This window comes from Agrilus planipennis, unplaced genomic scaffold (assembly GCF_000699045.2).
Source record: "Agrilus planipennis isolate EAB-ADULT unplaced genomic scaffold, Apla_2.0 scaffold149, whole genome shotgun sequence".
Taxonomy (NCBI): Eukaryota; Metazoa; Arthropoda; class Insecta; order Coleoptera; family Buprestidae; genus Agrilus; species Agrilus planipennis.
Window position 1 is genome coordinate 325,915 of NW_020438906.1, and position 14,584 is coordinate 340,498.

The window sequence follows — 14,584 nt, forward strand, 5'->3', positions numbered from 1 at the left end:
ATAATGTATAGACACTACTTACCGCGTCACGTGACTGGAGGCGGTACATTGTTCAAATAGGGACTATCTATGGAAGGAATACACTATTATCTATGGAATACACATAAAAAGAGAGATACCGAAGATCATGAAAGAAATGAAATAGACTACTGTAGCTACTGGAGGAGATGTAATTCCGTCTTGATCTGTTTGGTGTATGAAGTGAAATACGTGAATTATAGCATAAGTGTAAAACGTTAATAAAGTTTATGCAGTGGACAAAGTTCAAAAATACTGTCTGGAACAGATAAGCGACTATGTAATTTTAAAAAAATGTCAGCAGTATACTCGTATACAAGTACGTTATGTATGAAGAAAGACCTGTACCTGAGAAGCAAATCTTGTAAATTGATATTAATATTCACTGTCTTTCATGGTTAGTAATGGGTTTGTATTTTTTTTTAGTTTTAATTCGACTTTTGCGTTATCATAGAATCAATTATAAAAAATCAATAAGCAAGTTTAACAACCCTAATTATTTATTGTTGTTATTAATAAACAGAAAATATCATCAACTCTATTTTCCAGGAATTGTAGTGCACAAGCAGTTATAATGCATTATACTACAGGAATATATGTACTTTTACATGTTGCATTGTTGCCTTCAATTACTGGTGCTAGTGATGAAAATGGGGATAATTCAAAGGAGTCTTATGTGATCTGTGCAAGATCAATCGGATCTATTCAGCTTGTTAAAGATGCAGAGATTTCAGCACTTGAATTAAATTCTACAAACCTCACAATTACCTGCAGGACAAACTACTGTTATGCTTATTGGGAGGAAGATATGACAGGAAACGTTGCTGATTTAAGCCAAGGTGTGTATTTTTTCACTTATTTTTAATTAAAAGGTACTGATAATTATAAATGAAACTATAAGTTCATTGTTCTTTTGAAAAAATAATTAAATGAAATATATTTTATTTGTTATATGTGTTAAATGTGTTTTTAATCCTTTTAAGCAGGTTTCATTGTTTATTAAAGAGATGAATTTGCTCCAGACTAAATAGAATGTTATGCTTTTAATGTGCTTCTCAATTTCTCTATTTCTCTGGCTGTTATATTTATTTATTTTGGATCAACAGGCATTAAATCCTTTTTACATTATACATAGTCAATTTAATTTGAATTTCTATTAATAGCCACAATGATATTCAGTACCATATTTGTTAGTGGTCAAAGTTACTAAAGTCATCTGTGACAAAGCATAAATAACTTAATTATGTTTTTATTTGTTTTAATTTTAAATGATACTGACTATAAGAGTTAACAGTTGCCAACAGTATAACATATACGTAGAAGTGTTGTCTTCCAAAAATAAAAAAGTTTGACGGCAAAGCAAAAATTTTCATTAACTAAAATTTTCACTAACTTAAATATAATTGATTGTATTTAGGAGGGTCATGTTGTGAAAGTTTAACTGCATTACGTGACTCTTCTTTATGGGTAACATGATAGTAGTAGAGCAGTGTTAATAAAAAATAATGAAAAAGTTTAATAAAAAATACTGAAAAAGTTGACCCATTCAGTCGTTAAGAAAATAGTTCATTTTTAAGAAATTCGTTTTCATTCATGGTATGTATGTTTATATAAAAATTTCAGCAAATTAATGTAATGTCACATAAAATCAATTATGAACATTTCTTTTTTTTATGAAATTTGGTGAAGTTAGTTTTTATTTAAATGCTTGTTTTATGAAAATTGGTTAAATTTTATTACAAAAAAAATTAATAGCTGTTATCATTATCAAAATATAAACATTTTTACTGATAAATTTGAGTTTGGTTCATTTTTACCTTTATAATTTAAAAAAAATTACCTTTTACTTTCTACTGACAATAAAGAAAAAACAATGAGCGTGAAATAATTTTTAATTTTTCTCACGCTCTTCAAATCCTTATTCAATCATACACAGGCCTTTAACAAGTAATTGCATTTAAAACTTTAAGTGGAAGTTATGGAGCTCGAGATAAAAAAATGTCTACACTTTAAAGTGTTTATTTTAAGAACTCTAAAAACAAAAAGTGTATTTAAATACATACATGCATTATCTGTTATGTACACATATTACAAAGTATTATAAACTGATATCCATTTGAAATTAGCGGATGAAGTCATGTGCAGTAGCTGCTTGAAGTGATTTAATGATACGATTTACAGGACAGAGCCATGTGTTAATTCTAATGCTACTTAGAGCCATGTGTATTTTTTCATTAAACATATTTAATACCACTTGTTGTTCTGACTGTGAGAATTCTATTTATGTGTGTTATTTGATGTTTAAAAAGTAATTATATTATTATTATCATCATCTATTTGCCAAAATTCTGTTACTACCAAGGGCTGAGAATACTAAAAAATGATAACAATATATATATAATAAGACAATAAAAATTAAGTTCATGATAATAAATATATCCATTTTATAACTAGATTAGATTACAAATTTTTACTACAATCGAACAGTCGATGTTCTAATGTATGTATACAATTCAAACTTCGATAACTGGAGTTTTTAATAACTCAAACAAAATTACCTGACAGCAGCAAGTTTACAACTCGAAGAACATTATGAACTGTGTAGTCTTTAATTTTTACAATGCAACTCATGGAAATCATAAATAAACAGATATTTATTTTGCCAGTAATGATTTTTTATTAATTGTTGATTTCCAAAGCTTGTTTGCTTATATATTTTTACTATGTATAAAGTTCACAAAATCGACCATCTGTACATTTTGCTAGAGAATTTACCTACAAAATGATGTGTACCTAATAGATTCTCCTAAGACAATATACAGCAGTAAGAGTTATTTGAATGAAATAATAATTATTTTTTTCCCATGTTATTTTTATGCAAAACCTTAAAATCATTTATCTTTGAATTAAGAGTTCATCTTAATTTTGATAAGAAGTAAATTATAAATTCATTAAAAGTTGCCCAAGTATCATTGGAACATGTAATAATTGAAGAATTTAAAATGATTTTTCCATTCAAAAAGATTTTTATTAGATGTCACACTAGAGCTTTGCAGGTATATCAATTTATTGTGTTCACTAGAACAATTTTAAATGTAGCATCTAATAAAAATATTTTCGAATGGAAAAATCCTTATAAAGTTATAAATTTCTTGTTTGTACATATACAGGTTGTTGGAAAAGTTCAGGCAGACCTGCAGATTGCGAACGTAATGAGTGTTTATCAGACAAAAGACCCCCAAAAGGAAAAAACAACACAAAATTTTGCTGTTGCTCAGGCGATTTATGTAACGCGAACTTCACAAGCATAGCTGTGCCCGAAGAGGAACGAATTTTAACTTCGACCCCACCCATTGAAGACGTCCCCAAGTTAAGCCTGAGTCCTTTAATATGGGTTGTATCTGGTGTGTCGTTTGTATTTTTTATGATATGTTCCGGAACTTTAGCCTTTTTCTGCTGGCATATGAAACCTAAGAAAAATGATATCGAAGTGGGACAACCACCTATGCCAACCCCCGAAGAATTTAATTTAGAAAAGTTAAAACTTTGTGGAATTATAGGTACTTACTTACTAATTTAATTACTGTTTTTTTTTTTCAAATAAGATTGTTTTGTTTTTAAAGGTCAAGGTCGTTATGGTTGCGTATATCGCGGTATGATAGAAGACCAAGAAGTAGCAGTTAAAGTTTTTTTACCTCATCATCGCAACTATTTCATTAATGAACATGAAATCTATAAGTTAGTAGGTGATAACGCGTCCCTTCTTAAATGTTTTGGGGGTGGAGAACGGAACCAAACTCCTGGAGCACCCTCTGATTATGTTCTTATATTCAGCCTTGAACAGCAATGTCTTCAGGAGTACTTAAAAAATCACACCCTTGATTTGGCTACATTATGCAAAATGAGCTTGGGAATTGCAAAAGGACTTGCTCATTTGCATTCTAACTACAAGAAACCTTGTATCGCTCATAGAGATATCAACACTAGAAATGTATTAGTCAAACACGATCAGACTTGTGTAATCTGCGATTTGGGACTTGCTGTTGTTCCCAAAAAAACCGAAAATCATTCCCTAAGCGAAGCAGGTAAATCATGATTTCTCGTTTATGCCCTAAATTTTTTTATCATTACTTGATGTCCTTTTGTGTAGGTACTTTACGCTACATGGCTCCGGAAGTTCTGGAAGGAGCGGTGAACCTGAGAGATTGTGAGAGTGCATTGAAACAGATTGATGTATATGCCCTTGGTTTAGTATTATGGGAATTAGGCACGCGATGTACCGATATGCAAGCAGCCGAGCCCCAGCCGTACGCTTTGCCTTTTTATCGCGAAGTCGGAGAAAATCCGTCACTCGAACAAATGCAAACATTGATTAGTAGACACAAGGCACGTCCTTTGTGGCCTCCCTCATGGAAAGATACCGCAGCTGCAAGACTTTTCTGTGAAACAACAGAAGACTGTTGGGATCAGGTATTTTAAGAAATTTATTTATATAAAACTAGTTGAGTCCACCAAAATTTGGACCGATGGTACCGTTGTCGATAGTCTATATCTGTAGCGCATTACTTATGTCGATCAGGAAATTTTTTTCTCACTTAACCTAAACCCATGGTGCACAGCATTGACAATCAAGAAATCCTTTCACACCATAATTCAACCATTCATATTATTAATAAACGATTACCATAAAATACCCCTAACTGTGATTGATTAAACCCTTGGATCGTAAATACGTAGTAACTAAAGAGTATTTTATTACGCCAAGCAAAACATTAGATCACATTTATTTATATTCATAGGAAGACCATTATCGTCTTTTTAAAGACGTTTGCTAACAATTAAAATTGTTTTCAGGACGCTGAGGCTCGTTTGACCTCTCTTTGTGTAGAAGAGCGTCTTCTAGAACTTCCAACGCTTAAAGGACGCGTCTTGCACCCCATGCACCCGCCTGCCAGCCCTACTCCTTTGATTAACAACAACCACCTCCATGATAACACCATGGACTCTTCCGTAGGAACCATCGAAACCTTGTTATCACCTACGGAAGAAAATTGTAAAAATTCGAATCAATTGGTTCCCTGTGTGGCTCCTTTACAACCCTTCCAAGGTCGTAATCCATGCCTGGAACGTAATCTATTACTGGGTTCTAGTGATTGTCTTTTAGTCGATAAATCTTCAAAGCATTGTAACAGTTCAGAGTCTCAGAATCTTCTTACCAACGATTTCCTCAATTTCCACCTTAACCACCGAGCAACTCCGATTCCCTATGTTCAAAACGCCGTACACGGGAGCCCTAAGCGATACAATTGTGCCGTAAACGTGGCCCCAAAAGCTTCAAGGTTTAAATGGAACGGATTTAAAAATCTTTTCAATAACAGAAAGAAGTGCAACAATTATTGTTCTACTTCTTCGGAATGTAAAGAAACCAAAGTTCAAATGGCTCCTGCAAAATTAGTCAATGGTAATTTTGGACAGAATGAAGTCACCACTATGTTACTAAACGAAAATGAAACGAAGGACTGCAAACGTCCTAGTAGTTTGTCTTTAAAAAAGAGGAACTGTGAGGATGAAAAAAATAATTGTAATAATACTGCAGGAGTTGCACAATTACTCAAAAAAGACAAGTCTCTCAGGTTACAGAGATCGCTGGAGCAGTTCAGTGAAGTTTTTTCTTCCTCCAGCGATTTATCGAAACTCAAGGACCCTTCAGTTAGAGTAAAGACTCCAGGCGACGTGCCTCCTTCCGTGAGAAGGACCAGGGGAAAAGCGGCCAATGATTCCGCCCGGTTTTCTTTATATGACGATAGAATTATGACACAAGGTCAGTGGGGTAGCACACCTACTTTAAATCCCCAGCAACAGGAAACTCAACGGTCTAACAGTAATCTGCAGGACAGAGACAGTATCAGTAGCTTTTAAAGTTTTACATTTAATTCGCTATTTTTTTTTTATTATTTATTACTCGAATTTTTATTTCGATATAAATGAACATTTGTTGTCACTTTTTGGCAACAAAATTATTATAAATATTAATTTTGTAGAGCTTTAATGTTTTAATATGCTTACAACTTTTGGTATTCATTTACCTTAAATAAAGTCAATTAAAAGTACAATGTTCCTTTAAAAAAATCCTTAACTATCAAACAGTAATAAAATACAAATTTCTTATACTACCAGTTTTTTAAGACTTATATATACTATAATACTATACGAATATTATATATTATTAACAATTTCATTGTTAAGAATTGGCTTATTTTAAAATTGTTTAATGTACTCTTTATACTTTTGATCTTCTGCAACAGTAACAGTTCTTTTAATTTTTTCAACAGCTTTAATTAGGTCGCTGATTTGTGCGTTTCTGACCTTGGCACAATTACGGGGAATTTCATTAATCCCACAATAAATAACGTTAAAATGTTCATTTTCCATAGCTGGTTCATACATATTAAAATCTGTCATTTTCCATTTCTTATTCTCAATTAATTCAGTAACAGGTACACTCAGTGCATTTTGAACCAGATTGGCCAAGTCTGAGCCAGAAAAGCCTTCTGTTTGTGTGATTATTGGACCCCAGCTGTCTTTAGTTTTTGCCAAGGTGGTTTTTTCAGTGTAATAATTTAACAGTTCGAATCTTTCTTGTCTATCGGGGAGTGGAACATAAATTCGTTTTTGGAAACGTCTTAAAAAAGCAGAGTCTAAGTCCCAAGGGCAGTTGGTTGCACATATCAGAATTGCATTCTTATTAGAGTTGAAATCGTTCAACTGACACATAAGTTCTGTCTTTAATCTGAAACGTCAATTTTAGTGAAAGGATTTATTTTAATTCCTTAATTCACCTTCTGCTAGATTCTTGCTCCTCTCCGGTCCTTTTTCTACATATTCCATCTATTTCATCAATAAAAAGTATTGACATTGAAGGAGAATTCTTTATTTGTGTAAAAACGGTTTTAATCATCCTTAAAAAAAGTTAAATTTTTTCTTTTTGTGGCGTACGAAATATAAGTAAGATATCAAGTGAACGTACTTTTCTGTTTTCCCAATATATTCGCTTAAAATATCGCTAGGTGAAATACAATAAAGTTTACAGGTGATTTCGGATGCTAAAGCATGAGCGATTCGGGTTTTCCCCGTTCCCGGTGGTCCAAAAAGTAGTAAAGAATTGACGGTATTTAAAAGCCCAACAAACAGCTGAGGCTGTTGTAAGGGCAAAATAAAATGGGCTTGAAGTGTTTTTTTTATTTCATTACACCCAATTACTTCATGAAAACCGCATATTTGGGGAATCACTTCTGTAATTTGAAATTCTTTTAAACTATCAGAACGCGTTTCCATTTGCTCAGCAGAATTATTCTTCTGACAATTTTCTAAATTTAGTAATGATGCAGCTGGAATTTTTATTTCTATTAAAGCCCTTTTTCTTCCTAAATTAATTGTTTGTTTAATTATTGAACTCCTTATATGTTCAAACGCCTGAAACAACTTAGGGTAATTTTTATTCGTACAAATTTAACATTAATTTGAAGCTTACATGTTTGAAATTATTGTTGGGTTCAACAGCAATTAAATAATCAACAGTGTCTTTACAAAAACTCAATTTTTCATAAATAACTTTCGTATTAATCTCATTCTTAATTTCTTCGTATCTGTGAATAAAAATATTAGCAAAAAAGCAACATAACCTGGAGTAACTTTTAAATATACTTTCTCAAAAGATCTTTATACATTTTTAATACCATTTGTACATAAATTAGTGCTCTAATAAAACAAATTTAAATTCACGTGGAAAGTTAGTAACAGCAGGTAACAGCATGCCATAAATACTGTAAGCGACCTTTTTAGATTTGAAAATTTTTATTACTGACCCCTCTCGGTAAGTAGTGAAAGTACAGTCTTTTATTTGATTCTATGTGAATTCTCTTTTACCAACCGCATTTGACGTTTCTTTAATACATTTAATATGTCGCATCATGTCTCAATTTTGACGTGTGGGTAGTGTGATTACATTTTGATTAAGGTGTTTCTAGGTCATTCCAGCTCAATTGAAGTTGAAATTCTTAATGTGATTGATATTCATTCATATCCGGCGTTTGCAACTCTAATTTTTTGGTAAGTGTATGTCGTAGTACTTTTAAAATCAAATGTTACATTTGAACGCTTGTTTTCTGTTAGATAAGCTAAGATTGCGGTATTTTGTTTGAATTGTATGAAAAGCAAGGGAATGTCACTTTATTCTGGAGTAGATAATATCTTAATAATTCAAGTTAGTTAGTTTTATTAGCAGTTGTACATTTCTACTAATCTTTATACTTCGTTAAGTATGAACCACTCGCATGACGGTTTATGGGCATGTTTTTAAGTACAAAACCAATTAGTGTGTGCAATCACTCTTGTGGGTAGTTGAATATATTAATGGCAGTTGCATATAATTTTTTATTCTGCGGCAACATACATTAGCTTTAAGCATTTTATTGTACACTGAGGTCCACACCTAATTATTCGTATACCACAACATATACATTTTTATTTCAGTTGTCACTTAATTATTTAAGCACATTCATCGTTATTTATTTATTTTGTAAATTTAATATAATTTCCACCATTTAATTTATAAAAGGAAAACGGCAATAATTAATTGGTACTACAAAGTACAAACAAAATCATCACCCGAATTTGCGCTGTGCACATAGTCCCATAGTGTTTCCAAATGGGATTATGATTCTTTTGCACATGGTTCCATCTGTAAATCGAAATATAAATTTAAAGCGGTTTTTGCTAATCTTAAATTAAATTAGGTTAGAATAGGTTATGGTTTGGTTAGGTTGCTTCTATTTCTTTTGTAATATTCAATCTTTCATCACCACCCCATATCACTCCATTCCCCCTTCCCCGCCAAAAAACAGCTGTAGTACTGTACAGGGTCATTCCCGCCTCTTCCTTCTACTTTTCACCTTCCCGCATAATACATGAGAGCCTTACATCTACATGTATATACACCTGACACATATTTATTCATATCCATCAGCAATATTTGTAATACATGTTTTAATTAGTCACTGAGGTAGGTAGATATTAATACATGTATTTGTTTACATTTACGGTATTCAGGATTACATTTTTCTTATTTGGTTTTTTTTGTTCCAATCACAATAATAATTATTTTTCCCAGGATTGTAGGGAAACAGGAAGATTAGTTAATACGCCTTATTACTTAGGCAACGTTTCGCAGATATATTTGTGCTTCTTTAGGCGATCATAATATACCTACATAGTTTATATATCGACGAAGGTAGAGTTAATATATTATATGATCTCCTGAAGAAGCAGAATTGCATCTGCGAAACGTTGCGTAAAATAATAAAGTGTATTAACGAACCTCCCTGTTCCACTACAATCCTAGAAGAAATAATTATTCTTATTTTGTTAATTAAATCACATTTGTATAAAATCAGTTAAAAAAGATCGAAAACTACAGTTGCAATTCATTCAGAAATTTTAAATTCCAACAAAAAAATTAAAATCACCTTTCATTCTAGTATTTTTTTATATGCCCCTTGTAGATATTTTGTCTAGCGATAAACTTTGAATAGCCTGACATGTTTTTGTAAACCTTTACTTCTCGATCTGAAAATAATTTCGATGCAGTCTATGACTCACACACATGCTTACTCAGGTAAAAATACAACTGCAAAAACGGTACCTGTCCTCATTTGGTTGATTTTTTTTTTCATAAGCCATTCAACAGCACATCTGCACATGCATTTAATAACAGTTAATTTTTATGATAGTTAAATCACAATTATTTTAAAATGACGTTTACTGATAATATTGTGAGCGTTAAAAAAGTATAATTTTAAATTATAAACATTTCTTTTCTAATGTTTTTTTTTTGCTGTCGGTGCAATATTTGTAATTAAAAAGATCGGTTTTTTATGTTATATTCGTAATCACAGTGTGTACTGTAAAGCTGTTTTATATCCAATTAGTTTTTGAAATACTCTCGTATTGGTAGTTGTTAAAAAGGGAGCGTGGAAATGAAGCGGTTTAAATAAGAAAATGTTACAGGAGTGAACGAACAAAATAACATTTAACACAAAATAACAAGTTCATTTTTTTTTGGAGGGGATCATACGGGGAAAATAAACACAAATTTGTAGAGAAAATTTCATTTTCTGTATTTGAACCCATAATCAGTCTTGTTTTCTTTTGATTAAATGGATAACAATAACAATCAGTTTCATTATAATTTAAAAAAAATTACCTTTTACTTTCTACTGACAATAAAGAAAAAACAATGAGCGTGAAATAATTTTTAATTTTTCTCACGCTCTTCAAATCCTTATTCAATCATACACAGGCCTTTAACAAGTAATTGCATTTAAAACTTTAAGTGGAAGTTATGGAGCTCGAGATAAAAAAATGTCTACACTTTAAAGTGTTTATTTTAAGAACTCTAAAAACAAAAAGTGTATTTAAATACATACATGCATTATCTGTTATGTACACATATTACAAAGTATTATAAACTGATATCCATTTGAAATTAGCGGATGAAGTCATGTGCAGTAGCTGCTTGAAGTGATTTAATGATACGATTTACAGGACAGAGCCATGTGTTAATTCTAATGCTACTTAGAGCCATGTGTATTTTTTCATTAAACATATTTAATACCACTTGTTGTTCTGACTGTGAGAATTCTATTTATGTGTGTTATTTGATGTTTAAAAAGTAATTATATTATTATTATCATCATCTATTTGCCAAAATTCTGTTACTACCAAGGGCTGAGAATACTAAAAAATGATAACAATATATATATAATAAGACAATAAAAATTAAGTTCATGATAATAAATATATCCATTTTATAACTAGATTAGATTACAAATTTTTACTACAATCGAACAGTCGATGTTCTAATGTATGTATACAATTCAAACTTCGATAACTGGAGTTTTTAATAACTCAAACAAAATTACCTGACAGCAGCAAGTTTACAACTCGAAGAACATTATGAACTGTGTAGTCTTTAATTTTTACAATGCAACTCATGGAAATCATAAATAAACAGATATTTATTTTGCCAGTAATGATTTTTTATTAATTGTTGATTTCCAAAGCTTGTTTGCTTATATATTTTTACTATGTATAAAGTTCACAAAATCGACCATCTGTACATTTTGCTAGAGAATTTACCTACAAAATGATGTGTACCTAATAGATTCTCCTAAGACAATATACAGCAGTAAGAGTTATTTGAATGAAATAATAATTATTTTTTTCCCATGTTATTTTTATGCAAAACCTTAAAATCATTTATCTTTGAATTAAGAGTTCATCTTAATTTTGATAAGAAGTAAATTATAAATTCATTAAAAGTTGCCCAAGTATCATTGGAACATGTAATAATTGAAGAATTTAAAATGATTTTTCCATTCAAAAAGATTTTTATTAGATGTCACACTAGAGCTTTGCAGGTATATCAATTTATTGTGTTCACTAGAACAATTTTAAATGTAGCATCTAATAAAAATATTTTCGAATGGAAAAATCCTTATAAAGTTATAAATTTCTTGTTTGTACATATACAGGTTGTTGGAAAAGTTCAGGCAGACCTGCAGATTGCGAACGTAATGAGTGTTTATCAGACAAAAGACCCCCAAAAGGAAAAAACAACACAAAATTTTGCTGTTGCTCAGGCGATTTATGTAACGCGAACTTCACAAGCATAGCTGTGCCCGAAGAGGAACGAATTTTAACTTCGACCCCACCCATTGAAGACGTCCCCAAGTTAAGCCTGAGTCCTTTAATATGGGTTGTATCTGGTGTGTCGTTTGTATTTTTTATGATATGTTCCGGAACTTTAGCCTTTTTCTGCTGGCATATGAAACCTAAGAAAAATGATATCGAAGTGGGACAACCACCTATGCCAACCCCCGAAGAATTTAATTTAGAAAAGTTAAAACTTTGTGGAATTATAGGTACTTACTTACTAATTTAATTACTGTTTTTTTTTTTCAAATAAGATTGTTTTGTTTTTAAAGGTCAAGGTCGTTATGGTTGCGTATATCGCGGTATGATAGAAGACCAAGAAGTAGCAGTTAAAGTTTTTTTACCTCATCATCGCAACTATTTCATTAATGAACATGAAATCTATAAGTTAGTAGGTGATAACGCGTCCCTTCTTAAATGTTTTGGGGGTGGAGAACGGAACCAAACTCCTGGAGCACCCTCTGATTATGTTCTTATATTCAGCCTTGAACAGCAATGTCTTCAGGAGTACTTAAAAAATCACACCCTTGATTTGGCTACATTATGCAAAATGAGCTTGGGAATTGCAAAAGGACTTGCTCATTTGCATTCTAACTACAAGAAACCTTGTATCGCTCATAGAGATATCAACACTAGAAATGTATTAGTCAAACACGATCAGACTTGTGTAATCTGCGATTTGGGACTTGCTGTTGTTCCCAAAAAAACCGAAAATCATTCCCTAAGCGAAGCAGGTAAATCATGATTTCTCGTTTATGCCCTAAATTTTTTTATCATTACTTGATGTCCTTTTGTGTAGGTACTTTACGCTACATGGCTCCGGAAGTTCTGGAAGGAGCGGTGAACCTGAGAGATTGTGAGAGTGCATTGAAACAGATTGATGTATATGCCCTTGGTTTAGTATTATGGGAATTAGGCACGCGATGTACCGATATGCAAGCAGCCGAGCCCCAGCCGTACGCTTTGCCTTTTTATCGCGAAGTCGGAGAAAATCCGTCACTCGAACAAATGCAAACATTGATTAGTAGACACAAGGCACGTCCTTTGTGGCCTCCCTCATGGAAAGATACCGCAGCTGCAAGACTTTTCTGTGAAACAACAGAAGACTGTTGGGATCAGGTATTTTAAGAAATTTATTTATATAAAACTAGTTGAGTCCACCAAAATTTAGACAGATGGTACCGTTGTCGATAGTCTATATCTGTAGCGCATTACTTATGTCGATCAGGAAATTTTTTTCTCACTTAACCTAAACCCATGGTGCACAGCATTGACAATCAAGAAATCCTTTCACACCATAATTCAACCATTCATATTATTAATAAACGATTACCATAAAATACCCCTAACTGTGATTGATTAAACCCTTGAATCGTAAATACGTAGTAACTAAAGAGTATTTTATTACGCCAAGCAAAACATTAGATCATATTTATTTATATTCATAGGAAGACCATTATCGTCTTTTTAAAGACGTTTGCTAACAATTAAAATTGTTTTCAGGACGCTGAGGCTCGTTTGACCTCTCTTTGTGTAGAAGAGCGTCTTCTAGAACTTCCAACGCTTAAAGGACGCGTCTTGCACCCCATGCACCCGCCTGCCAGCCCTACTCCTTTGATTAACAACAACCACCTCCATGATAACACCATGGACTCTTCCGTAGGAACCATCGAAACCTTGTTATCACCTACGGAAGAAAATTGTAAAAATTCGAATCAATTGGTTCCCTGTGTGGCTCCTTTACAACCCTTCCAAGGTCGTAATCCATGCCTGGAACGTAATCTATTACTGGGTTCTAGTGATTGTCTTTTAGTCGATAAATCTTCAAAGCATTGTAACAGTTCAGAGTCTCAGAATCTTCTTACCAACGATTTCCTCAATTTCCACCTTAACCACCGAGCAACTCCGATTCCCTATGTTCAAAACGCCGTACACGGGAGCCCTAAGCGATACAATTGTGCCGTGAACGTGGCCCCAAAAGCTTCAAGGTTTAAATGGAACGGATTTAAAAATCTTTTCAATAACAGAAAGAAGTGTAACAATTATTGTTCTACTTCTTCGGAATGTAAAGAAACCAAAGTTCAAATGGCTCCTGCAAAATTAGTCAATGGTAATTTTGGACAGAATGAAGTCACCACTATGTTACTAAACGAAAATGAAACGAAGGACTGCAAACGTCCTAGTAGTTTGTCTTTAAAAAAGAGGAACTGTGAGGATGAAAAAAATAATTGTAATAATACTGCAGGAGTTGCACAATTACTCAAAAAAGACAAGTCTCTCAGGTTACAGAGATCGCTGGAGCAGTTCAGTGAAGTTTTTTCTTCCTCCAGCGATTTATCGAAACTCAAGGACCCTTCAGTTAGAGTAAAGACTCCAGGCGACGTGCCTCCTTCCGTGAGAAGGACCAGGGGAAAAGCGGCCAATGATTCCGCCCGGTTTTCTTTATATGACGATAGAATTATGACACAAGGTCAGTGGGGTAGCACACCTACTTTAAATCCCCAGCAACAGGAAACTCAACGGTCTAACAGTAATCTGCAGGACAGAGACAGTATCAGTAGCTTTTAAAGTTTTACATTTAATTCGCTATTTTTTTTTTATTATTTATTACTCGAATTTTTATTTCGATATAAATGAACATTTGTTGTCACTTTTTGGCAACAAAATTATTATAAATATTAATTTTGTAGAGCTTTAATGTTTTAATATGCTTACAACTTTTGGTATTCATTTACCTTAAATAAAGTCAATTAAAAGTACAATGTTCCTTTAAAAAAATCCTTAACTATCAAAC

At 32.5% G+C, this 14,584-nt stretch overlaps 3 protein-coding genes and 2 long non-coding RNA genes across 6 annotated transcripts in view; 2 read left to right on the plus strand and 3 right to left on the minus strand.

Annotated features, from left to right (window-relative positions):
* Nucleotides 1-88: 88 nt before the first annotated feature.
* LOC108736429 (bone morphogenetic protein receptor type-2) lies at nt 89-6,060 on the plus strand. 2 transcript variants are annotated; one of them, XM_018468857.2, is made up of 6 exons: nt 89-415; nt 568-857; nt 3,189-3,578; nt 3,642-4,103; nt 4,169-4,488; nt 4,873-6,060. In XM_018468857.2, exons 2-6 carry the CDS (start codon nt 593-595, stop codon nt 5,935-5,937), a joined length of 2,502 nt encoding a protein of 833 aa, XP_018324359.1. In that variant the 5' UTR covers nt 89-415; nt 568-592; the 3' UTR covers nt 5,938-6,060. The 2 variants fall into 2 exon arrangements, with proteins under 2 accessions (XP_018324359.1, XP_018324358.1); XM_018468856.2 differs by having other exon boundaries at nt 90-426.
* On the minus strand, nt 2,022-3,179 carry LOC108736432. The gene is made up of 2 exons (XR_001937722.1): nt 2,577-3,179; nt 2,022-2,391 (listed from the first exon to the last, which is right to left on the minus strand). It is a non-coding gene; the product is annotated as an uncharacterized LOC108736432 (long non-coding RNA).
* Nucleotides 6,061-6,140: 80 nt separating the features above from the next.
* On the minus strand, nt 6,141-7,821 carry LOC108736430 (vacuolar protein sorting-associated protein 4). Its single transcript, XM_018468858.1, has 5 exons — nt 7,723-7,821; nt 7,550-7,664; nt 7,046-7,491; nt 6,858-6,977; nt 6,141-6,808 (listed from the first exon to the last, which is right to left on the minus strand). Exons 1-5 carry the CDS (start codon nt 7,755-7,757, stop codon nt 6,277-6,279), a joined length of 1,248 nt encoding a protein of 415 aa, XP_018324360.1. The 5' UTR covers nt 7,758-7,821; the 3' UTR covers nt 6,141-6,276.
* A 193-nt stretch (nt 7,822-8,014) lies between these two features.
* Nucleotides 8,015-14,584, plus strand: part of LOC108736419 — a gene marked incomplete at its 5' end in the record, with an annotated part of 20,354 nt that continues 13,784 nt past the window's right edge. Inside the window, one exon of the mRNA XM_018468839.2 lies at nt 8,015-8,127. Within this exon, the coding sequence (XP_018324341.2) occupies nt 8,015-8,127 (113 nt within the window). The remainder of the gene's footprint in view (nt 8,128-14,584) is intronic.
* LOC112904109 lies at nt 10,443-11,673 on the minus strand. The gene is made up of 2 exons (XR_003230899.1): nt 10,998-11,673; nt 10,443-10,812 (listed from the first exon to the last, which is right to left on the minus strand). It is a non-coding gene; the product is annotated as an uncharacterized LOC112904109 (long non-coding RNA).